The following is a 25,928-nucleotide window of genomic DNA, read 5'->3' on the forward strand; positions in this document are numbered from 1 at the left end:
ACCCCCGTCTGTTTTAAGCATTTCTTCATAGATGACTGCTAGTTCAATGCTCAGGCTCACCGCCTCCAGTATCCGAGGCAGTAATCCTGTGTGTACCAGTTACTGGGGAACATGGGTGGGAGGGTGCTGTTGCACCATGTCCTGCTTTGTTGGTCTCTGGTCGACAGCTGGTTGGTCACTGTGTGAACAGAGTACTGGACTAGATAGACCCTTGGTCTGATCCAGCATCAGGGCTCTTCTGATGTTCTTAATGAGCATGTGGTAAAGATCTGATCTGCATCTTAATCCCTATCTTTTACAAACGGTACCCTGGATTTGACACAAATTCACCTATCTGTACATTTTGATACATAGCCATTGAGGATTAAAATGTTATAGAGAGACTTGCTGTGGGTTTCAAAACAATGGTTAATATTTCACACCAATCAGCACCAATAGCAATGAACAGATTATGAGCATTTGCCACTTTTATTTCAGAAAGCTGTTCACAAGCTCTTTGGAAAGGCAAACCAAAGTTCAACTGGCACCACTGACACACCACACAGCCTTATACTTAACGTGACAGGTTTGTACACATCAGACTCCACCAACCTGCAAAGAGAGTTTTCCCTGTCAGCATTTCAGCAAAGATGCAACCTGCAGCCCACATATCAATGGCTTTAGTATAGTTGTTGGGCGAGAGCAAGAGGCGAGGTGATCTGTACCATTTAGTTACCAATCCTTCGGAAAGATGGCCCTACAGAGAGAGAAATTTTTACATGCATTTGATTTATCACATTTGCATCCTGCCCTTCCTCCAAGAAGCTCAGGGCAACATATGGGGTTATCCCGTTTTATTCTCATAACTCTTTGAGGTATGCTAGGCTGAGACTATGACTCTTTCCATGTCACCCATGAGCTCCATGGCTGAGGGGGGGATTTGAGCCTAGGTCCACTTCCCCAAACCACATCCAGCATTACACTACTCTGTCTCTCTTTAGGCTGGTATTATATGGGTGCCATTTATGCCATGTCATGTTTTTATGGCAACTATTTCTACTGTGGCATAAATACCAGCCAACGTTTTACTTGTTTTAAAATAACAAGCAACGTTTTACTTGTTTTAAAATAACAAGTGTTTGATAAGTGTATCACCTATCAGACACTTTAAATCTAAGTTACCACCACCTAATATACTAAATTACTGTAATGTACTCTACGTGGGGCTGCCCTTGGAAACTGCAACTGGTACAGAATGTGGCAGCTAGAATACTTGTGGGACATAGGTGCATATATGATATTATCCCTAGTCTGTATTGTTTACAGTGGCTGCCTGTTAAGTTTCCTGGCTGAATTCAAGGCACTGGTTTGTCCTTTAAAGCCCTAAGGTGAGGGTCAGAAGTCCTACTCCCTGGCCCACCAGCAAGAACCATTAGGTTGGTAGGTACCAGGGATAGGACTTTCTCAGAGTTGGCTCCACAACTTTGGAACTACCTCCTCAGGTAGATACATGTGGCCTCATCACTGCTGACTTTAAAAAAAAAAAGGCTTGGAGACACATTTATTCCAGTTTGTATTTGGTGCTCTACAATTATTATCTGCTGCTGCTCTGGCATGTGTGTACATTTAATTGTAATTGTTTATATTTTTGTAATATTGCAACCTGCCTTGTGAGGGCAGGGTGCCCTGAAAGGGGATTTAAAAAAAAAATCAGAGTAGTTAAAATTGCACACATCTGAGGGGCTCTAATCTGCATTAGCGATTATGGGTACAGAACAAGTGTGAAACAGTTACTTAAGTTTGCATTCTTGTACTCAGTTCAAGTAGTCTTTGATACGTAAGGCAATGGCAGCCATTGTTCTCCAAGATGAAGACTTAAAAGGAATTCTGCACTTTTAAGTTTCAGAAAGCCTCACGATCCACAGTGAACTTGCAAGATGTCACTATACTCATCTAGTGAAGAGATTTTTTTGAAACCTCTGCTGAAAGCTGGTCTTTCCAGTTTTTAAAGATAGCAAGTTTAGCAACATCCCAGACAATACTGCCAATCTTATAAAGGAAAAGATGGTACTGTTTCCTCATTGAGCTAAGGTTTACACCAGGGGTGGGTAAAAGTTAGATCTGGATCTGCTGGCAGATCTGTGGGTGATTTGCAGCAACAAAATGATTCACCTTCACTCTAAGCGGTACTACGGTAATGAAGGAAACTTGAGATAACTAGGAGTGGGGTTTTGCATGGAAGGACTGTGAGCTCGGATCATTCTTTAATTCTATATGTGTATGTCATTTACAGCAGGCTCTGGTTGTAGGATATTGCTCATGCCCATTAACACAACAAGCAACATAAAAGAGCAGAAATTCTCAACACTGTCAACTGTCCATACAATAGTGAAGAGATGGGGCCAAGAAAGAAGCAAACCACATCTCAGACTGGGCAGTATTTGTGAAAAATGATTTCCAAGGATGAGAGCATTACTTAGTCGCTCAGGCTCCATAGCCACACGATACAGGAACTAGCTATGTTGACTCATTCATTTAAGAACAAAAGTCTATGCATGCCCTTTACATACCAATTTTATGAAGAGATAAATAACGCAACAAAATCACACATTACATTTTTAGGTGTAGGGTTGTACATGAACTATGCGGGCAGCAAACACTGCACAGGTAAGCTTGTTGGGAAGCTATGATTGACAACAGCTCCCTACTGAGCGTACACTATGACAAGCTTGTCTCTATGTACAATGGGCCTCATTTTTACAGAAAAAGCTGGTGCCCATCTTCACATACCTTATGGGAATAATGAGGGTCCATGATCCGTGCAAGGCCGAAGTCACCAATTTTCAGCACCAAATCTTCAGTATTGATGAACAGGTTAGCTGGTTTGAGATCTCTGTGCAGAACATTTGCAGAGTGAATGTATTTGAGCCCACGTAGCAGCTGGTACATGAAGAGCCTGGCATGTTCTTCCAGTAAGGGCCCCTGCTCCACCAGGTTAGCCAGATCTGTCTCCATGTACTCTTGAACAATGTAAACACAGTTAAGTTCTGTAAGAGAGCCTACATCATCTGTCAACTGACTCCCATTGGGACCAAGGATTTCAAACACTTTGACAATGTTATCATGGTCAAGTCTTCTAATAATTTTGATCTCGCGCAGAGCATGTTTAACACTCTGAGGATCTGTAAGGACAATTTTCTTGACAGCCACTCTTTTATCACAGTCATTATCGACAGCAGAAAAAACTAAGCCGTTGCCACCACAGCCCAGAGGTTTTAAGTCCATATACCGAGAACCTACATCAAAACCATGAATGTTCATGAGGCTTTCAAACTTCTCTGCCATTTTGAAATTCTGTGTGTTCTCTTCTTTTTCCCTCTTAAAACTATCAAGCTTCTGCAAGCTTGTAGAGATGCTTCCACTGGTATATGAAGGATCTTGCAGAAAAGGAGAAGAAAAACTTCAGGTTGACTGCACGATAGTTTCTTGACACTCTTGTTGCATTGTTAGCCAGCCAGGCCTGTTGTGTCCCCTTCAGATTTAGAATTTACACACTCTACAAGTCAATCTGAGTAAAGATAGAGAGGTTGCAGCATTCATAGTTCAAGAAAGGTGCAGCATATCCGCAGACATTAAAAGGAAATACAAATAAATCAAACGGAATGAAGTGACATATTATGCACTCCGCTCTACTGTGCTAAACTGGTTAACATTTAACAAAAATGTGAATAAATATGCACGTAATAGGCTTCTATTAACATCCTCCTCACAGTGCAGATACATTCAGTGTTGGACTGGTCCTGAGCAGCTTCATTCTATGGTGTTACTTAGCACTTTTTTCTCCTCTTCCTTCCTTCCTTTTGTTTACAGTCTAGTTCGTCAAGGGAGAGGCAGCTCTTGGTTTTCAAAAGATGCTGTTAGTTAATGATCAGGTGGCTCCAGCTCACCACAATCACAATCAAAGCTACCATCCATCTTATTCTGTGAAAACCTGTGGAAAACAAAAACCACAGATCAGCATTTCAAAATCATATACACTTTAAAAACAAACAGCGCTTGACCAGGAGTTCTTGGCATAACTGGCGGTTGCATACTAGAATGCAAAGAAATCCCGTGCACAGAACTATGCATTACTAATCTTTTGAACTGCTGGAGAAACCAGATACAATGCTGATCTCTTTCCGAACAAGTTGATTCTGGTTAATCATGTACTCTTCACCCCCCACACAGCTAAGAGAAACTCTAAAAAGTTCTCAAGCTTTCATTTGTGCAGGAAACTCAAATTTGATATCCAGCTATCTGACGAGAGCTTACTACTGAGGATTTAGTTTGCTGTATTATTTTGTAAAGGAAAGTGCTCAGCTACTTGAGCTGAAGAGATGACTTAAATACTTCCTACTTAAAAGAAACTTGTTTGCCACTGGAGAAACATTACAAAACAAGTTTGAAGATACTGTCTGCAAACAAAACCAGAAGACTACGCGTGCTATACAAGAAAATAATTCAGTTTGTTAGTCAAGTTATGAAGTTATGTATCCATCCATCCTCTTATTACAACCATACATTTCATAACCACACACAACAGCATGGCTCATGTTACATTCACCATTAGAAGTTGAATTCTTAGTTAAAATATCTATGTATTTTCATCCTATTATGGGGCAAAATGTTAGCATTCACGGTATTTACCAGAATTGTTATATTATGGGTAAACTTGAAGGTAATATGACTGAGAACAGAGATAAGCACAATAAATCTGATAATATAGCTGTGTTTTGTGAAATGGGTAATATTGCCTGGAGGTATTGTTGTTGATAGCAAGGACACTGACTCATCATTTCTTTGATAAATTTGCAAATTTTTAAGCAAAGTTCTAAGTAGCCAGTTATAGTAATGCAAATGGAATGTTAAAAACCTACAAACTATTTGTTTTTGAAAGTAAATTAACTCTTTGAGATTTCCATATACCACGTCAACACACAATATATATGCTCCTCTCTCACACACAGCCTAGTTAAAAAGTAAATAGATTATGACTTCAACTGATGAAGTCACTTCCTATGGAGATAACATTATTTTTAAGTTCTTCATTATAGTAGGACCTACTTAGTAGCTACTCACTTTTTACTTCGAGCTTCCTGTTTTTACATTAAGCTCCAGTTCTCACAGTGCATATCCTGAAACAGTGCCACTGAAGTCTGTTTGAGGCTTACAGGATTACTGTAAACTATCACATGTGAGGATAACAGATTTATTGAAATGGGAAAACTGTTATCTGTTTTATTATTCAAGTATTATATGAATGGAACTGGTGTGTGGGAAACAAAAGAGCAAACATCCTTAAAACAGTTTACAGCTTCCAGCATGAGAAGGAGTTCAGCTAAGATTTAGAGTCAAGCTGCCACTCACTGTTGGAAGGAAAGACCATCTTTAATACTTTTTCATAACAAAAATGAAGTGTGGCCTTAGCTTACAACCCAAGTAAGTTTATAGTGCCTGCCTTTATTCTTATTTTCTTTGCTATGTAGATCATCCACTAGAAAAACCAACTAGCCCAATAAGTTATTGATTTGTAGTTGCACATCAATGTTTCAAACGGTTTAACTTGTAGCAAGTGAAGACTTCAGTTCTAAGTTATCCTCCAGTTGGCATCCAGCTTTCTCTATACATTTGTTTCCAGTTAAGCATTGCAGTCTGAAAGCTAGTTGTCGTTCAAGACACGGTTTAAATTTAAACTATTAAGCACAGAATAGAGCTTTGACAGAAGGCAAGGCATAAAATTTACATGTTTCTCCTGAGTCACTGTTGCATGCTTCAATAGAGAAGTATACCATTAAAAATTGTTCATTAAGCAGTTTTCTTTCCTTTCGTTATCATCACTAAAAAGACATAATAAAAAGTTACTTCAAGCACAGTTTTCTGGAACTTTTACATGCAAGCTGATACTCAAATGTGCCAAGAGCTTATGACATACCAGTCAACTTTAGGTCACTGAGCTTCAGTAGAAAGTGAAGCTGAAAGTGACTGGAAAAGTCTATGTTAGAGCATTAATAATTTCTGCAATCCTTTATAATTCTCACCTACATAACCCTCTGAGGCAAGGTAGGTGAAAAACTTACTTGCCTGAGGTAATTGAGAAAGCTTTATGACTAAATGGGAATTGTAAATTGGATCTTTCAGGCTCTACATTTTATCATCTATATTTGTCCGGGCCTCAACAAAACAGTTGTAGTTACACTAAAAGTGCAACAAGTATTCAAGGATAAACAACATAACAAAGACATGGATATACAGTACAAGAGATGAGAGGTCAGACCCCTGCCTCCCTCCCCAGTCAGAATTATAGTATTTTATGAACAGCCCTTCATTTTTAATTTGGCTATTTACAAGTATAGTAATTATATCATGTTGAACTACCAGTCCCACAACAATGTTCCCATTTTACTAGAGAACTACCAGTTACAGAGAAGACATTGTACTGTTTACTTAGGCTTTAAATATGGAGTTCTCTGGTAGTGGTAACATGCACAGGAAGCCTTCTAGCTCAATACAGTTTGCAACATAGTCCTTTTTGAAAGAGATTCCAGCCTACGTTTTACAGGAAATATTACATATTGCTATTCAGGACTGTGCATTACACTGTTTTGTCAATTTCAGAGTAAGAGCCCCTAGTAAGACTAGTATTTTGTACTGACAGAAACCTGATTATCTAATGATTTGTGTGACTGCAGTTCCTATTTTTATTACAAGAAAGACTCTGTAAGAGTTAAAAGAAATCTGTTATACAACCTGATATAAAATCAAGCTCCATCTGTGTAACTATAAGTGTGCTTATGTGGATTTTTTTTAAGTATCAGCCACGTTGCAAGCAGTAGGCAGTGAGTCATCATAAGAACTCCTGAAACTGCAGCTTTTTCTCAAACCTCCTACCTAGTCCCCACACACCCTGAAGGCCAAGGCATTGTTAATTTACATATGCTCAATCTGATTAAAAGATATATTTATAAAAGGACACCATAAGCAAGAGATTAGATGTTCTATTAATACTAAACATACTCTCTAGTCCCAAAGAAATCTATGCTGTTTGATCTTTGTCTAGAGTTGCCTTCCAAAGCTACTACTATTTTCTTTACAAAAACAAACCAGAGTTCACCCACCCCAAGAAAACAAGACAGACCACACACACAAAAAGATGGTAGCATATAATGGAATCTAGTACTAGTTTGAATTCCCATTAAAAGCACTACTTTCTATTTCTATTCTATGCTAGACTTGTTTTGGATTTCAAGTCCCATCAACATGGTCAATGGACAGGGATGCTGGGAGTTGTAGTCCAAAACACATGGAGGTTGGTGGACTTGGAATAACAAATTTAGGGTGCAATCTGTGCATGTTTAGTCAGAAAAAAAGTCCCACAACTCCTAGCACTCAGAATGTTGAGAGCTGTGGGACTTTTTCCTGTCTAAATATGCACAGGATTGTGCCCTTAAGTTCATTTTCTTTTCTTACAAAAAGGGACACAATATTATGAACACTCTTTTCAGTCCTATTGATCTCTGGGATGTACTTCTGAGTAAAAATGTATTGTGTTATTCTGTTAAGCTACTAGCAAATTAAAGAACACAGTTCCCTTGGGGAGGAAGTTCTTTAGCTCCCTTTAAAAGTTTAGGAGGACACACTTCATGCCTCAGTTTGTGTGCTGTTTCTTGATAAACGCTCCTTCTGACTGAATTACATGAGCAGTGAAGTTATCTTGATCCCTAATAATAGGCGATATGGTGCTAACGTGTGGAACAAGAGGTTGTGAACCAAAAGGTGAGGCCATATTCTGAGAGACACCCCTCCTTGGCAACTTCAGAAAGGAAAATTCCTAACACTTCTGCTGCCACAACCTATTTGCTTCTTGCCATAATTTTCTTCACTCAGTGTGACACGTAACAACATCCTCTAAACTAGCAGGGTCTGATATTTTAACATGTCTTGGGTGCCATTGAGGAACGCACAACAAAAAAAGGTCTACCTTTCAGCCAGTACACAAGGAAAGATGGGGGTGGGGGGAGAGAAAGAGAAAGAAAGAAGCTCTTAAAAATTATACAGCTTCTTTGTCTTTTAACCACAGGGGCTCCTTAACCTCTGCCATCATTATAATGCAGCTGCTTTCACACCACAAATAGCAGTTTTCCTGGGACAGTTCTCTTCTCTAGATCTTTGGGTTGAAGAGAAAGAGGAGCACAAGTTTTCCCCATTTGATCCCTCCGTAATTTGGCACAAAACACTGCAGCTGCTGCTTTAATGGATGCAACGTGAGAGAATGGAGACCAGGAAATGAATGAAGAGTGTCCTAAAGGCAAGACGGAAGCCGCCAATGCCGCAGTGTCTGGTGGCCACTCAAACTGGGGGGGGGGGGGGTGATGGGGAGAAAGGAGCCCGGTAAATTTATTTCGCAAGACAGCCACCGCGTCAGTCCCATTACATCTTTACTCCGGATTAAGAAATCCGTCAACGCGTCACCATTTCAGAGCCTGCTCCGCCCACTTAAAAAGAGCCATACACACATACAACTCTATACATGTTTACTCGGAAGTAAGCCCAGCTGAGTTCGCCGGGGTCTTTCTCCCGAGTCTGCATGCTTAGAACCGCATGTCCATTTAACAGCGCAAGCCACATGTAATAGGATCGGGTTTAGGATGGCCCCTTAAGCGCGCAAATTGGGCCCTTTTTAAGGGGGGGGTCACCTCGATCTGGTGTATTAGTCCTATGTCGAGTAGACGCATTGAAATGAATGGGAAATAAGTTAGTCGTGACTAATTTAAGCCTCATTCCTTCCAATGGGTCTACTCTACGTAGGTGTAACAATGACTAATCTCGAAGCACGCTTTCCTAGGGAGGAAGTCCCCATGGAAGTCGGCGGGGCTTCCTTCCGAGTAAAGGACGTGCCTGGGATCGGGCTACCAGAGCCCCCCACCCCAAGCCAGGGCTCTTGGGGGCGGCGTGGTGGGCGCTTATAAAAACGTGGGAGCCCTAACCGGCGCCGCCCCCACGGGCCTCCCTCCCCGGGAGGGGGAGAGAAAAGGACCCGAGGGGCGACCGGGTGGGGGTGGGTGGAGAGAAAGAGGTCACGCGGACTTGGTGGGGGGGTTCTTCTTTTGGGGGAGAGGGCCGGGTCTCCCTCCCTCCCCCCACAGGCCACGACGGGCCTCCCCAGGCCCTCAGAGCAACCGGCCTGAGCGGACGCCTGCTTCGCCTCGCGCGCGCCTTCTTCCCTCGGCGGGTCCGCCCGCGCCGCACTGCGGAAGGCCTGCCCGGCTCACCCGGCGCGTCAGGCAGGCCCGGCGGGGCGCGCGGCGGCCAGGCGAGAACAAAGCGCCTTTGTGCAGTGGCAGCAGGGAGAACGAGCCCGCCGCGACGCGCACTGCGGCCCCAGACGAGGCTGCCCGCGCTCGCTCGGCTCGGCTCTCTCCCCTTCGCTCGCTCGCTCTCCCGCCCGGCCCCGGCGAGGCTCGCCCTCCCCTCCCCTGCCTGGAACTCACGGGTCTGCCCAGGCTCATGAGGAAGAAGAGCGGGAAGTCTCACGGAACCGCCGCCAGGCCTTCGCGGCAGGCTCTCGACAACAGCACCAGGACCAGCAGCCTCGCTCCTGCCGACGCTACTGCCATGTAACCCGGCTGGGAGGACAAGAGAAAGGGAGGGCAGGCGCGCGCGAGAGCGGGCTGGCTGGCTCCGCCTTCGGGGAGGAGCCGAGGGCCGGGGCCGAACGGCTCCGCCTCGAGGCGCTGGGGGCGGGGCGGAAAACGTGGCGGTTGAGGTCAAGGCGGGAGCGGCGCGCGGCCCTGCCTCAGCAAGGGCGATTGGAAGTGGAACGCCGCGCATGCGCGCGCCAAAATAATAATAATAATAATAATAATAATAATAATAATAATAATAATAATAATAATAATAATAATAATAATAATAATAATAATAATAATATAATATTACTACCCTGCCGCATAGGCTTACATTCTAATAATAACGACGACGACGACCATGAGGTATCAGTATTATGAGGCGAAATGATGATGATTTATTTTATGAATCAAATAATGGTTGTCCATTTCGCCTGATAATAATGAGATGATACAGTCATCGTTACCGGCGTCATTCTTTTTAATATGTTTTTTAACGACAACTACAATAATTTGCATTTTTATTATTATTATTAATAATAATAATTTATTTCTTACCCGCCTCTCCACTTGGATCGAGGCGGCGAACAACAGTGAATATAAAACACAATAATATAATAATAATTTTATAATAATCAATGTGCCTGATAATATGAGACGATACAGTCATTACTGGCATTAATATTTTTTAAGACTATATTATCATCATCTATTAATATTTTAATAATATGTATTTAATACTACTACTACTACTACTACTACTACTAAGAATATGTATTTAATAGAAGGAAATTAAATGCAGAAAGTACTGACAATGATAATCACATTATTGACTGGTAATTCACAGTGTAGCTGTTGCACAAACAGCCAGGCAACTAGGTAAGCCCGTTAACACATAGAGTGTGATTAAAAAGAAACCCGTATCCCAATTCAAGCCCTTGGCGATAGAATTAAACCAATTGATGAATTCTACAGTGTGAGAGACTGTACTGAGACTTTGACAGATGCGCTGTTTGTGTCAAAGGAGAAGTGATATATCATATTTCTTCAATTCTAAGACGCACTTTTCCCCCCATGTAAACATCTCTAAAAACAGGGTGCGTCTTAGAATCGTGGGTGTGTCTTAGGGGATTTTTTTTTCTGTTGGTGGTACTGAAATTAGTGTGCGTCTTACAATCAATGGCATCTTACAAACCCTAATCTGAGGCTTAACCCCAGCCACTCATAGGGAGTAGGCAAGCCGTCTTGGTGGCCCGCTCAGGCTTTCTGGGCTGGCTACGCTCTACTGAGGCTCCAGATCCTGCCCAGATTATTCAAAAAGATATGACTGTATTTTCTCTACCCTTTTCAATGCACACTTAGGTATAAAATGGGACCTGCTAATCCTTATTCGGGGTTAGCAGGATGGAACCACTTTTAGTTATTTATTGTTGTGCCCGTCAAATACTCATATATGTTGAGGAGTAAGACAGATGATGTGCTGCAATTTAATAGTTACAAAATCAAATAGTTACAAAATAAAAAGGATCCGGAGCGGAAAGGAAAGTCTGTAAGAGCTGGTACCTGGATTTGCCTATTGTCCTCTTCCTTCCCGGCCCTTTTTCCTTTTTGTATCATGTCTATTAGATATTGTAAGGCCAGCATTTTAAATGACAAAGTGCTTTTGGCAGAAAGGCAATCCATGCATTTAGTAAGTCAAGCTGTAAAGGAAAAATAAAAAAATAAAGGGCAGAGCGACCCTAACCACTCCATATCAGCTGGCTGGTGCAATTTAGGATAGGGTCAGAAGCTCCCTCCCATGGTCAGAGGTGCTCTGTTGGTGGAGGGGTCACTGTGAGTCCGGGTAGAGACCTAGGCAGGATCTACGCTACTGCTTTAAAACGGCTTATAACAGTTTTGACATCTGTTGGAGCCCAGGACACACTCCATATACAGTTGTCAAAATTGTTACAAAGCGCTTTAAAGCACTAGTAGTGTAGATCCGGCCCCAGTTCCTCCTGCAGAAAACTGCGCGTGCAAAGCTACCATGAGCAAGTGTTCCCGCCAGCTGGAGGTAGCCTCTGAAATGGGGTGTTTCGGGAGCAGAATGGGGCGACAGAAGTGGCAGCTTTAGATCTGCCGGATCCAAAACCCCTCTGATCCCTTGAGGGACCCAAGGATCAGGCAACTCAACACCATCTGCCCCTGGAGCTGGCACAATTAGTTTCCCACTTCTATTTGTTTCAGGGGATAGATGGTCGGGAGGGATTAAAAGAAACCCAACACATGCCAAGGAAAAACCCCCGGGGAAATTTGCCCCCTCCTGCAAACTGGTCATTCTCAGGCACTTTACTCCCTACCTATTTTTAGGATTGCCCTGCAAGCAAGCAAAGAAAGAAAGAAAGAAAGAAAGAAAGAAAGAAAGGTTACATAATGACCAGATGGTGATGGAGACTGTTCTGGGATGGGAGGAGCCAAATTGCAGTTGGTCCCAGTCAGGCTGATGGAGAAAACCATACAGGGCACAGTACCATGGCATCATAATGCACAAGTACAAGGGTGTGATGTGCTTATGCAGCGATGAGCCTGGGCTAGGAATGGATGGATGAAAACCATCGCCCTAATACTGGAGTGCAATGTGTGTGAGCAAAAGCCTTGAATAAAGGGGATTACATCCAGAGTGCTTGGAAAGCGGCTATAGGACGGAATACATCAAAATCAGGGCTTAATTTGAGTTGGAGTTTTCCAGGGTTTAAGCTGAGGCTGTTGAACCTGTGGTCCTCTAGATATTGCCTGTGTGGCCAATAGTCAGGGATGATAGCAGTTGTAGTCCAACAACATCTGGAGGGCCACATGTCCCCCACCCCTGGTTTAGAGACTTACCTGAACTTCAGCCTCTGTATCTTTTGGAAACACTGGAAAAAACCATTTCTCCCCACAGATACCAATTAGAAACTATACCTTGTACTAGAGTCTAAAATATACCAAAACTTATCTTCTAGAATGCGCTGGTTTATGAGCTTACAAAACAAATGTTAGCATTAGGAAGCAATCTTATGTATATAACATTCTTTCTTAATTGTGCAGAAAGTGTACATCTTGAAGATATTCTCTCTCCCCCCCTCCCCTATTTATTAGAAACCTCCTTGCTCCTCATTTTCCAGCATCTTACTACGTTAGGAGGAATGTTTTATTTGCTTGATGTATACCTATTTTGTGAAGTCTTGGATTATAGGGAAACCGTAAGTTTTTGAAGCTGGAGGTGGGTGGGAGAATAACAGGGCATCCTGCTTTTGGCAAATTCAGGCCTGCCCGTAGTTTTTGTTTCGAGCCTAGAAGAATCAAATGGAGGGGTTTGGATAACCCTGAGGATTCTTGGCTTCTAGCAAAGCATAATAGCAGGTGCACGTAGCTGGTATCTTATCATGCCACAAGTATGGAATTCCTTGTGTTGCATTGTAGCTGGCAGTCAGCGTGGCAACAGAGACGGGTTCTGAGATTTCTAATGGTGAGCTTCTTGGAAAATGCAGGGCAAATCCCCTCCCGCTGTTCTCTGAATAGAAACATACCCATGAGAGGGACCTTGGAAAACTAGTGACAGAAGTTGACTTTACTTCTACAAATGAAAACAAAATGCATTGTTATTTTTAAAACATTTGTATCCCACTCAAGGCTGCTCAAAACAATGCCATAAAATACAATACCAAAAACGGTTGAAGCAGAGACAGCAAAAGACGACACAGGCCTTAGCTAGACCTAAGGTTTATCCTGGGATCGTCCCTGGGTCGTCCCTGCCTGCTCCCGGGATCCCCCGTGTGTCATTTACATGAACAGGGATGACCCTGGGACGATCCCGGGATAAACCATAAGTCTAGCTAAGGCCACAGAGAATTCAATAAAAACAAAGCTCCAGTTCACAATTAGGAATATGACGAATACTAACAGACATCTGGCAAACCAAATGATTGCCAGAATAAAAATCAAATATATATTTAGATGTCTCCAGGAACATCAGGACACCAGGTAGATCTCCCTGTGAGGGAGTTCCACAACCAGAGGAAAAATACCTTGCATGAACGAGCTGCCCAAAATTCAGATGGTGGTGGGATGCACAAGAGGATCTCCCTGGCATATCTCGGAGAGCAGGCAAGCTCATGTGAAAGGAGATGGTTCTTTAGGTATCCTGGCCTTAAGCTGTTTAAGGCTTTAAAGATCATAAGTAGGTTTTTTAATTGGCTCCAGAAATGGACCAGAAGCTGATACAAAAGGGGAACACATGCTCCCCAAAACTATCTCCAGTCAAAAGTTCAGCAGCGGTATTTTGAACCAGCTGAAGTTTCTGGACACTCTTCAAAGGAAGTCCCAAGTAGAGCACATTACAGTAATCTAATCCTGATGTAAATAAAACGTCTATCCTAATGGCTATAGCTGCACCTCCAGGAACAGATGCAGTTGGCACACCAGCCTAAGCTGGGCAAAGGCACTCCTGGTGGTGACAGCTGCCACCAGAATTGAGGACAACGTGAGCAACGTTATCATCAAAGTACTTGGCAAACAAGTCTCAGATGGCCACTGATGGATCCACCACATCATCCCGGTAGACCAGCCAGAAAAGCTCTGCTAGATAGCTGCGTGGAAGAAGTGTTGATTTTTGATGGGGTGGGTGGGTTGTTTCTTGGATGCCATTGCTGCAAAGAATGATCTTATTTATTTATTTAGAGTATTTTTATCCTGCACCTCAACCAAAAGGCTCTCGGAGCGGCTTACAATGTATCAATAAAGAAGACAGTCCCTACCCTCAGGCTTACATTCTGAAAAAAAAAGACGTGACACACAAGGAAAAGTGGATGGGGAGGGAAGAGGGAGAAAATAAAAAGAAATTAAGGAGACTGTTTAGGCTGGTGGGAAGGCCCTGCTCCGTCCTCTCATCTCCCAATGGAGGGGCAAACCAACAGCTCCTTCTTCCCCACAAGGTGAAGATGTTATTATTATTATTATTATTTATTTATATAGCACCATCAATGTACATGGTGCTGTACAGATAACACAGTACATAGCAAGACCCTGCCGCATAGGCTTACAATCTAATGTTAGCCCTGGGGGGAGGGGTTTCCAACTGAAGCAGGCCCCGATGGTGCCTGCCTGCTCCAGTCTCCCTCGCATCTTATATCACATTAATTTCTCGTTTTCTGCTAGCTGAATTCAAGCCATCCCCCAATACAGTTTCATTGCTTTCTGCTTCCTGGTAAATCAAGAAATGGAAGAGGATGCCTGGGAGCAATCATGTCAACAGCCCATGATCAATGGGTTGAAGGAGACAGCTCAAAGCTGCTGTTTGAAGTCAATGGCATAAGGCCAAGGTGGGCAATTTGTGCCCTTATAGATGTTTTAGCCTACAACTCCCACAACCCCCCACCATTTGCTATGCTGGCCAGGGTTAATGGCAGCTATTGCCCAAAATATCTGGAGGACTACAAGTTGCCCACCCCTGGGCTAAGGCATAGATAGGGGGGGGGATGAATGTCAGGGGTACACTTGATGGCATCCAAGTGTGCAGATGGCATGGGGGAGAAGTGGGGCATGAACTGTAATTTATTTCCCAAACTGACATTGGTGGGGTGCAGGCAGGCAGAGCGTCTGTTTTTCCAGCATGCACGGCTATACGACGGAGGCCTGCAGGCTGTTTTTTAATCCATACAGAAAAGAGTTGTGTGTACTGAGCTGAAGACGGTGATGGTTCAGATGGGTAAGGCACTGGCTACAGTTAGAGCTGCTTAGAGGTACAACACATTTAGGCCCAAACGCTGTCGGTCTGGTGTTTTGTGATGTTTGGCAGTGACCCAAGTGATTCAAAGCTCTGTAGAATGGAAACTGGCAGGTTCTGGGACAAGCTTTTCAAGTGCCACAAGTCCCTTCTTCAAATGCAGTCTTTCCGTGCGACTCACATTTTCCACGTCTCCCATGGTGCATGCAAGTCTGTTGACCCCATTCACCTCCTGTCAGGGCTGCCTCCGCATGCAGGAGGGGCCATAGCTCAGTGAGACAGAGCCCTTGCCTGGCATGTGGAAGATGCCAAGTTTGATCCCTGGTGCCTCCAGGTAGGGCTGGAAAAACTCCTGCCTGAAACCCTGGTCAGCTGCTGCCAGTCAGTGTCGACAACACTGGGCTTAGTGTTGACCATGTCAACACTGGCCATGGTCTCCCTCAGTAGAAGGCAGCTTCCTACATTCCGATGCCACTTTCTACAGGAACCTGCTGTTTACCTTAGGAAGGCACATCACCTTTTACCATTGAACAGAGATGTTTTACAGCCCAATGCTAGGCATAGTTGCTCATGTGAAAGCCCCACTGGGTTGCCTGGAGCCTGTTTCCAAGTTAGGGCACTCAGAATTGCCGAGAGACCTAACGGAAAGCTCCAAAGCAGGAGATGTCTGAAATAGCCCCTTCCTGCTTGGGTTCCCCAGCCACTGGTCTACAGACTGCCTTTGATTCTGGAGATAATCCATAGGCATTATAACTAATAGCCCTTGGATGGCTTATCATAAGAACTTAAGAAGAGCCATGCTGGATCAAACCAAGGATCCATCTATAAAATGAAACATTAGTTGTGCCTTCCATAAAACGGGGGGTGGGGTGGGGTGGGTGAATAACCTGCTGATTAAACTGTGCTCTGTCCCGGTGTGTGAGGCTGAGATTTGGCATAAACAACGTGAAATCCTCTGCAATTAACTCCACCCGTTAAAGCAAACCTTCCCTCATTCAGTAACTGAGAGCTAATGAAAATATTTAGGTTGTGAAATTTGCCAGGAAAGACTGATGTTTCGTGGCAGCTCTTCAGTTGAACTGAGCGGATGATTAGAACTTCAGTGGATGTGTTACCTAAAGTATCTTTACATTTGGGCAGAGCTAAGGTCGGCATACCCGGTTCTCCTTCCAATTATAGCCTTACAACAACCCTGTAAGGTAGCTTAGGCTGTGACAGATTGAGGCAAGGGCACCTAGGAATGTCATGGCTGAGTGAGGCTCATCTCTTTGCTCTAAATTCTATTCTGCCTCCGGTATCAGAGGCAGTAAGCCTATAGACACCAGTTGCTGGGGAACATGGGTGGGAGGGTGCTGTTGCATTCATATCCTGCTTGTGAGTTTCCATTGACAGCTGGTTGGCCACTATGTGAACAGAATGTTGTACTAGAAGGGCCCTTAGTCTGATCCAGCACAGCTCTTCTTATGTTCCAAGTCCCTCCAACATTCTAACCCTCCAGATTTGGTGGACTACAACTCCCATAATCTCCAGCCAGTATGGCCATTACACCAAAGACACTCCACTTTCACTACAGCTAAGAGCTCTCCAACATGCACAAGAAGGAAATTCAACTTGCTATAATTCTTCTCCCAAACTGATCTTCAGTTCCCAAAGTCCACAATCTTTGCATTCATTATAAAGGCGATGGGACTGCAGCCCAGCTATTTGTATGAGGTCAGTATGCAGAATGCAGACAGGGGGATTAAGAGAGAACGAGAGAGATGTTATTGCTAGTGATAAACATATTTAATTGTAGCTATTTACTAAATTATCTGGAATGTTACAGATGCAGCATCTATCTAGTATTCCGGAGGAATGAACAGTTCCTTCAAGGTAACAGAAGTAAATTCAGTGCAATTTCATTACCATTAGATGGAACTACACAACTAAAGCCATTGCCAGGGAAGCTGTTACTAATGAACCCAGTGGTTGCAGTTTTCAGGATAAACATCTCCTTCGGGGGGCAAATCCTCATTTTGAAAAGCTCTTGTAATTTGCTTTCAGTGCAAATACAAAATATCATAAATGCAAAAGGCAACTGCAGATATTCCACTTCTGCAGCCAGATGCTGCTACGTTATTATGTAAGCATATTTGCTCCTTGCAGGGCCGGTGCCAGACTATTTTGCGCCCTAGGCAAGGTGAGCTACTTCAAACCCGCCCACCCACCCACCCCCCAAAAATGCCAACTTTGATTTTTAAGAACATATATTTCCTGGAAAAAATAGTTAGCATAAAACTTGAAACTGCTAAATTTATTTTAAAGTGCAAGAAATACATCATGCCAATTATAGCAAACAAATTGGAAAGGAACGTCTATGGGTCTAAAATGCATTATTTAATAGGAATATCACCTCCAAATCATCCCCCCAACTCACACATGCGCGCACACACACACTCAGCATCACTCACTCCAAACAAACACACGCATGAACACATGCATTCACTCAAAGACCCCATGCACCCCATTCACCCATACATTCTCTCTCTCTCTCTCTCTCTTCTGGGCACGTTCCGGAAGTCCGAACGTAGAGCCGCCCCACCCCCACCCCAGCGTCCCTGGCTTCGCTTCTGCTGGGCAGGCACGGGGCGCCATCTCGCCCGCCCAGGCCCAGCTGAATCCTTGGGCCGGGCCGGCTCACAGCCAACACATGTGAGTGCTACGCTGTGCCCGCGCCCCTCTTAGCTTGGTGCTCTAGGTGGCTACTTGAGTTGCCTCTATGGTAGCACTGGCCCTGGCTCCTTGGTTATCTGACAAGTTAGGCACTCCTGGAAAAGGCAGCGATGCTGGATTTATAACAGTTATAAAGCGCTTTAACTGCTTTAAAGCGCTATAAAACTGTTATAAAGCACTTTAAAGCAGTAGTGTAGATCCGGCCCTAGTTACTGAAGAACTCAGGCATCAATTTCAATTTCAAACATTTGTTACTGAAGTTACTGCATGAGTAAGCCAGCATAAGCCCTGGAGGAAATTCCGGCTTTGTATCTGTAACAGAAATACAGCCTCTCTTCTAGCTACCCAGACCAATAAATAATAATAAATACATAAAAAATCAAAAAGCCCAGGCCAAACTGTAGTGATCTCAGGGCAGATATTTGTGCTCTGTTGACAGCATGACCCATTGCTGAAAGCAGTCTGTCTCATTCTGCCTAAGTGTCGGGCTGGTCTTAAAGCCATCTTAGCTGCAGTGATTTGTTGTGCTGCAGGCTGCAGCTAAAGATATATTCTGTCCTCAAAAAGCAGGGAATAGCCACACAGCTCTGCTGTGCCATTAGAAAAGACGAAAAGTGCTGCATTTCACTGACGCTGTTCACGCAACATGCTAACCCACACGCATGTCAGGCTAGACAGTGCAATTTATCTGCATTTGTAGACTGACTGTCAAAGTCATGGGAAACAAGTGATCTCCGGCTTTCATGAGATGTTCAGGATTACTAGGATTATGGAATTATATGACAGTGAATGCAGTCGAGGGTAGTGACTCCAGAACCAGTGGGGTGATGAATCCACTCCAGGTTTCAGTGAGGATTCTAAAAGAGCTAGCTCCTTTAGAGTTCAGACTGGTTCTGACTGAAACCCAGAGTGGATTCACTACCCCACTGGCATCAGAGCCACCAGCCTCTCACTGAGTAAATGTGAAAATAAAGGTGCATCATCATCATCTTTATATTTGGCTTGATTGTGCACTCCATTGTTGGTGCATAAATGAAGCTTATATTTTCACAATGACAAAGGATGATTAAAGTTAAATGTGCCTAGCAATATGGAAACAACCATTTAAAAACAACATGTATTAACCTCTAGTTATGACTTTGCCTGGCGCCCATCTATAAGATAGCGGTATAGCGTCTCATTAAATTTTAACCCGAGTTTTAGCTGATTCAAATTAGCTCAACAAGGGTCACAGTGCAGCAGCAACAGCGATTTATATCCTTAGTTTGCTGTGCAGAAAACCTGTCAGACGAGACCCTTGTGGAGTGACATTGCTCTGGTGGGTGTTCCCTCTTTTTTTTTGGTAGTGCGCGGAATAATGCGCACACCCGCATGTTTAAAGCTCCGTAGCTGCGCAAAAAGAATGAACCCACACACTTCGCATCACTCCAAATATGACTCCATATATATATATATATATATATATATATATATATATATGGAGGAATAATGTATCTAAAACAAAATATATAAGATGGTATGACGTCAAAGTCCCTCCAGGAATGGGAGCGCATAACCATTTCAGATCAAAAACCACACTTAGCTTTTGAAAAGGTTTTCTTTGGGGCCAATAGCATTTGTCACCGAGATGTAAATCAGAAATCCCTTGCCACGCAGGGTAATTTAAATTAAGGAGATGGAGTAAGCGCTGTAATGCGATATGTTGGGAAACAGGGAATGGACATTTCCCCTCTCGCTCAAGACATGCAGGCAAAGGAAGAGAATATTACTTTACAGACAGCTTATAGCAGCAGAGCACAAGATAAGTCAACATTGTGTGAGTGGACTTCCTTATCCTCCCCTCCCCATGCCCTCAAATTTATTTCAGGGGGTCCCCCAAACCTCCAGTGAGGGTGGGAAGGGAAATCCCTTCTGCCCATAGTTTCCATTCTGCTGGCTGAAGGACACCATTGGATTCATGCCATTGTGTACTGTTCTGGTCACTATATCTCAAAAAGGACATTGCCAAGTTTAGAAAAGAGGCAATTAAGGTGGGGGTGGCATGGGGTGGGGAAAGTGGATAGCGAGACATATTTCTCCTTCTCTCATAGTAGTCGAATCCAGTGTCATCCCATGAAACTGAATGGTGGGAGATTCAGGACAGACAATTCACACAGCCCATAGTTAAAAGTATGGAATTATGTCCCATAGCTGGTTGTGGGGCAGATGTGGGGATAAGGCAGGGTGGTTTAGCTGGTACTTGCATCCCCCTTGGGGAAGGCTGGCTGAACTTCCTGGAAGCTGATTTGGTTGTTTCACACCAGCTTCACCAGTACAAATTCCACAGTAAAATTCCCCACAAAATTATCCATCTAGCTTTGGCTCTTCCTGCCGCCTGGAGCCACACTGAATGCAAAGAAGCTGACTCACGGCCACCTATTTCTTGGTTTCTGGCAATTGCACTGGTGTAACAATGCGCCTCCAAGTCTGCCTGAAGCCTGGCACTTGCTGGGTGCTGTCTGGGTAGGACTCCAGGGCAGCTGAATGAGTAGGAGGGCCCCCAAACACAGCAGGGTGGGCTTCCTACATTTCAAAGGAAGTGAAGTAATGTCCAACACAATCTAAAAAGCCCCTCCCCCACCTATGAGACGATTAAGTTGAGAGTCTAAAATTATCTAACTGCAACACTGGATACTTGATGCTGAATGTCAGGGCCTTGGAGGCTGTGCGTACCCTCTGGGTTTCAGTCAGAACTGAAGGCATTGCAGGTTCTGATGGGGCTATTCAAGGTGCTGAATGGGGGTTCAGCACTGTGGAGAGCTTCTTTAGAGTTCTGAAACACAGAGCAAATTCGCAGCCCCACTGACATCAGAGCCACCAGCTTCCACTGGTCTTGATTAATGGTCTTTAACGGCCACTGAGATTTATGTCAAACCCAGCTGCCTGGGTTGCGGGTTGGAAGAATAGGCTTTTGCAGTCATAAGAACGGAGTCTTAGCTTTGGGAGAGAGAGAGAACAGATTCGAAGTTTTGAGTAGGAAGCTAAGTAGATTCTGGTTGGCAGAAGCAAGCTTGGGGATACATAACGCTTCCACATAAGACCACCTTGGTGTTGCCAAGGCATTGCTATTTCACAATCAGCTGAAAGTGGAATTAGAATAGCTATTCTAGAATAGCACTGAATATGACACTGTATCCAGCAATGCCCCTTGGCCATAGCGTTTCTATAATCTTTGAGCAGAAGTAACTCCTATTCAACAAAGATCCCCCATGCAATATTACATAAATGTTTCTGACTTGCAGGTTCTGTCCATTTTATTTCTTCCTGCTCAATGTTGGCTTTTGGGATTAGTAATGAGTTGCCCCTTAGTTATCTAGCTTTGGCTCTGGGGTGTGTGTGTCTCCTTGTACTAAATAATAATGGAGAGAATACAGTAATCCACCCCTCCCTCTTGAAACAGAGGCTGACTAACTAAAGGGCAGTTCCTCACTCCTGCCCTAGCCACATTGAACAGAAAGTTTTTAATCAAAGCCGCTGACTCGGTTCCCACATAATGGCGGCAGTTTCTGCAATGTTTAACCCAGGAATTGCTGAAGACAAGCGCCATGAGCAAGTGATTTCGAATTTAAATCAACAACCCAGGAATGCCCCATGCCTGGGTTGTTTTGTGATGTGCGAATGCAGAGTTTATGGGTTAAACAACCCAGCATTCACCCAACAACTGCCCATGGCTTTTTGTTGGGTGAACTCTGGGTTATTTAACCCATAAACAACCCAGACTTTCCAGGTTCACATGCCATGAAACAATCCAGGAACTGGATCACTATAATTCCTACTGGCCTCATTAGCATGTTGCATCTCTGGTGTGGGCTGCAATTCTATTTTATTGCAAAACAGAACAGCAACAACCCCCCCCCCCACACACATCCCAGGTCTGAAAGAGAAAACATGATTTAGCAATGATGTCACCTGGCTTCTCTATTGGGTGGACAAAGGATGGTAATTCCATACTAAACAGCTAGTATGGAAGCTACTTAACTTTGACCGGATCTACACCACTGCTTTAACGCGCTTTATAACAGTTTTGGCAACTCTCTATGGAATGTGTCCTGGGCCCCAACAGTCGTCAAAACCGTTATAAAGCGTTTTAAAGCAGTAGTGTAGATTCTGCCTTTGCTGATGTGCTTGCTTTCCACCTGATGTGGAGTAACAGCAATGGAATGAGTTTCCCTGGTTTATCTTCTTTGCATCGAGGCCGATGTTAAAAGAAAAAGTTGGCAACGACATTGGCACAGCCTGATTGCCACCCTTGTCACGCAAACATAAATCTCATTATTTCAGTAGGGTTTTGCTCCACGAAAGCCTACTTAGGATGGCTGTTTGCAGCAAGGAAACCACCCACGCCTGGCTTCATTCAACATCACATCGAAGAGGAGAAGGCAAACCCAAAGAACTGCCTCTCTGCGCTGGAGCTCTTACAGAGACGAAGGGGCCTCAGTGTCCTTTGATTTGCATTTAACATAAAAACGTAACAAGATCTCTGCCGGATCAGACCAAAGGCCGGTCCATTCCAGCAATCTGTTCCCACAGCGGCCAACCAGATGCCAACGGGAAGCCCATGAGTGGGACATGGGTGCAAGAGCACCCTCCCGCCTCTGTTCCCCAGCAACTGGTATTAACACACACATACCGCCTCCAATACTGGAGGTAATATATAGCCATCACGACTAGTAGCGATTGATGGCCTTATCCTTCAGGAATTTATCTAATCCCCTTTTAAAGCCATCCAGGTTGGCGGCCCTCACTGCATCTCGGGGAAGCAAATTCCACAGTTTAACTATGCACTGGGCGAAGGAGTGTGAAGAAGCGTTTCCTTCAGCCCGACATGAATCTCTTGCTACTTAGGGTCCACTTCTGCTATCAAATGGTTGATGCCAGGCCAAGAGGGCTCCTTCTCAGCCTCATGGCTGTGCCAATCAACTACATGGTTCCAACTGGTGGTAAAGATATAAGTAAAAGATGAGTGCAACTTCACCCTCCCTCCCACGTTCCTCGGAAACTGCTGTCTATACTGGAGGTAGCATATAAGCCATGAGGACTTGTAGCCACTGATAGCCTTCTCCTCCAGGAATCTGCTGAACCCCCTTTTAAAGCCATCCAATTGGTGTCCATCACTACGTCTTGCGGCAGCGAATTCCATAGTTTAACTATGCCCTGTGTGTGTTTGTGTTCCACTTTAGTTTTATTTCTATATGGATGAGTGAGTTAGGGACAGACTGGTCAAATTCTGCTGCGAAATGCATCTTGTGTGTGTCTAGGTGCCACTGCCTATGTGGAGAACTTGATATTCAGAATAGGCAAATCTGACCGTTTTGCTTCCTTCTGCATTTGCTTTTTTTCTTTTTTAAAAAAATCTTTTTAAATTTCAAGTTCTTTCTGTCCTAAAGAGGAAGAAATTTGCAAATTTGGGCAAACTCTTATCAAAACGGAACTGAAAATCTCACCTCTCCGCACCGGCCACCTGCAAGAGGTGCAGCTATTCCCAGCATGGAAAGGACCACGTGGTGATGCCAGCCAGGTAGTTGTGAATGATGAGGAGCCTGTCAGAGAAAAAGAGCCGGCAACCCTCATTCAGCACTCACATGATAAAAAACACATCGACTGAAAGCCAGACTTTTAAGAGCTAAGAATTCAAATTTGTGTCATTTCTTTTTCAATTGTAACCCTGCAGGGATTGTCTATTATTATTATTATTATTATTATTATTATTATTATTATTATTGATTATTATTATTATTATTATTGATTATATATCATCATCTCTCTTTTCTTGCTTGTGGCAGTTTTTCTAGATGGACATGACGGGCTTTGCCAAATTTTGCTGTCTTTTACTGATCCAAGAATTTCCTGACTATTGAATATGTTTTAAGTACGAGTAGTGTGGATGTATTTTGGTAGGACCAGTTTCTGAAGTTTTTCTGTATAGTTTTTTTGATGTGATGCTGGTGACTGATGTGACTAATGAAATAATTTTAATCTTTTCCTGTTGCCATATTTCTTTAACTTCCATGGCTAGTGGTGTGTATTTTTCTCTCTTTTCCTCTTCCTTTCCTATTATTATTATTATTATTATTATTATTATTATTATTATTATTATTATTATTATATTTTGTATGTAAGCTGATCTGGGAGGGTTTTTTTGACTGAGGAATGGGATAAACATTTTTAAATAAAGAATGAAATGATAGCTCAATAGATCCTCCATGTGCAGAGGCAGTATACCTCTGAATACTGTTTGCCACCTCCCTGCCAGGCTTGAGAGCTTCTCAAAAGCAACTGGGTAGCCACTGTTGGAAGCTGGATGCCCACTAAATGGCCTTTTGGTTTGAACCAGCAGGGCCTGTGTAATGTTCTTTTTCTACTCAATTGTTTCTATTCTCTTTGGTGGATAGTATTGAAGTCACAGCCAAAAGAAGCCTCATTTGCTTGCTCAGATTTTGAGTTTTCTTTCTGCCTTTCTTTCTGCAGAGAAAGCACAGCCTTTGCAGGCATAAAGCTTTGCTTATATAAGCTTATGAGGAATGCCAAGTTGAAAACAAGGCATGGCACAAAAAAAGAACAGCCCCCCTTCTTAAAAACCCAAGAAACCCCTTCTATTAAAATCTTTCTCTCTTTCTCTCTCCCTCTCTCTCTTTGCCTTTTCCAGAGATCTATCTGTTAAAGTGTTCCTGACCTTCAGGGGGAAAAAAGGTATTTTTCATCTCGCACGTTAAGTAGAGCAATCCTCTTAGCACCAGAACATTTTGTGAGAGCTTTCAACTGGGTTACATAAATTTATTTGTAGTTCTGAGAGCAAACTTCTCTTCTGCTCACAAGGACAGAGGTGGCCAAGTTTTTGTTGCAAGGTTGATTTGCAATTCCAGCAGATAATCACCTGACCCGATTAGAGAGCTCAACCCCAAGGATATGCCTGCTAAAGCACTAAAGTCTGCTTTTTAAAGTAAAGTTTTTAAGAAGGGTACCTTGGGGAGGGGGTGGCTGGCTGGCTCTATGACACCACATTGGCTGCTCGTTCCCTCAAAACCCCGCAGCAGCGCAACTGTGGGGTGGAACGGTAAATCTTGATAGCCGGAGGGAGCGCAGACTATCCAGCCAAAAAACTGCAGCATCAGCAACTGTAAGGCCTTAGCTAGACCTACCGGATAATCCTGGATGGAGGAGGGGTGATCTCGCGTTGCGATTAACGCAAGATCTTGCCCTCGTTTACATGTAAGGCGCAGTGACCTCCGGAAGAGAGTTGTTGCACTCGCCATTTTTTAATTTTTAAAGAAGATGGAGTGCACGAATGCTTGTGCGCAAAGGTAAGGCTTTTTTTTTTAAAAAAAAATTAAGTCATTAACCCACACCGCCCACCCTACCCCCAATGGGCGCAGCGATCCTGAGGAGTGCTGCGCCCCATGTGTGGCTCCCAGCTCCGTGTGAGTAATTGCGCGGAGCTGGGTAAACCCACGGAAATGGGCCACATGCTCCGTGGTCTCGGGCTCCCGAGACCGTGGAAAAAGCAGGCCCAAAGTGTAGGGCTGTATCCCAGGGCCCGGGAGGGATGATCCCTCCCTGCTTCTGGAATCCCCTGTGCGTCATGTGGACGCACAGGGACGATCCTGGGGTTCGCCCCGGGATAAACGGTGGTCTAGCTAAGGCCTTAGCCTCATTGAGCTTGCCTCTTGGCCTTTTTCCTGCCTTCCTGTGACCTACGCTGGGCCTCAATCAGCCCCCCTGGAATGTCCACAGGTTCGACTCGAAGCAAGGTCACCACCGAGAGGTGGAGGAAAGAAAGTGGTGACCCTGAG

The 25,928-nt window shown here is 43.9% G+C and overlaps 1 protein-coding gene across 2 annotated transcripts in view; it reads right to left on the reverse strand.

The window, feature by feature from the left end:
- Positions 1-25,928, reverse strand: part of MAPK6 (mitogen-activated protein kinase 6) — a 34,869-nt gene that overhangs the window by 5,867 nt on the left and 3,074 nt on the right. Inside the window, exons 1-3 of one of the 2 annotated variants that reach the window (XM_063142729.1) lie at positions 9,510-9,631; positions 2,770-3,970; positions 592-736 (exon numbers count right to left, since the gene is read on the reverse strand). In XM_063142729.1, coding sequence (XP_062998799.1) covers positions 592-736; positions 2,770-3,324 — 700 coding nt within the window. In that variant the 5' untranslated portion in view covers positions 3,325-3,970; positions 9,510-9,631. Of the gene's footprint in view, positions 1-591; positions 737-2,769; positions 3,971-9,509; positions 9,632-25,928 lie in introns of those variants that run through there. The other variant, XM_063142728.1, reaches the window with a different exon arrangement.

Source organism: Elgaria multicarinata, chromosome 16 (assembly GCF_023053635.1).
Source record: "Elgaria multicarinata webbii isolate HBS135686 ecotype San Diego chromosome 16, rElgMul1.1.pri, whole genome shotgun sequence".
NCBI classification, from domain to species: domain Eukaryota; kingdom Metazoa; phylum Chordata; class Lepidosauria; order Squamata; family Anguidae; genus Elgaria; species Elgaria multicarinata.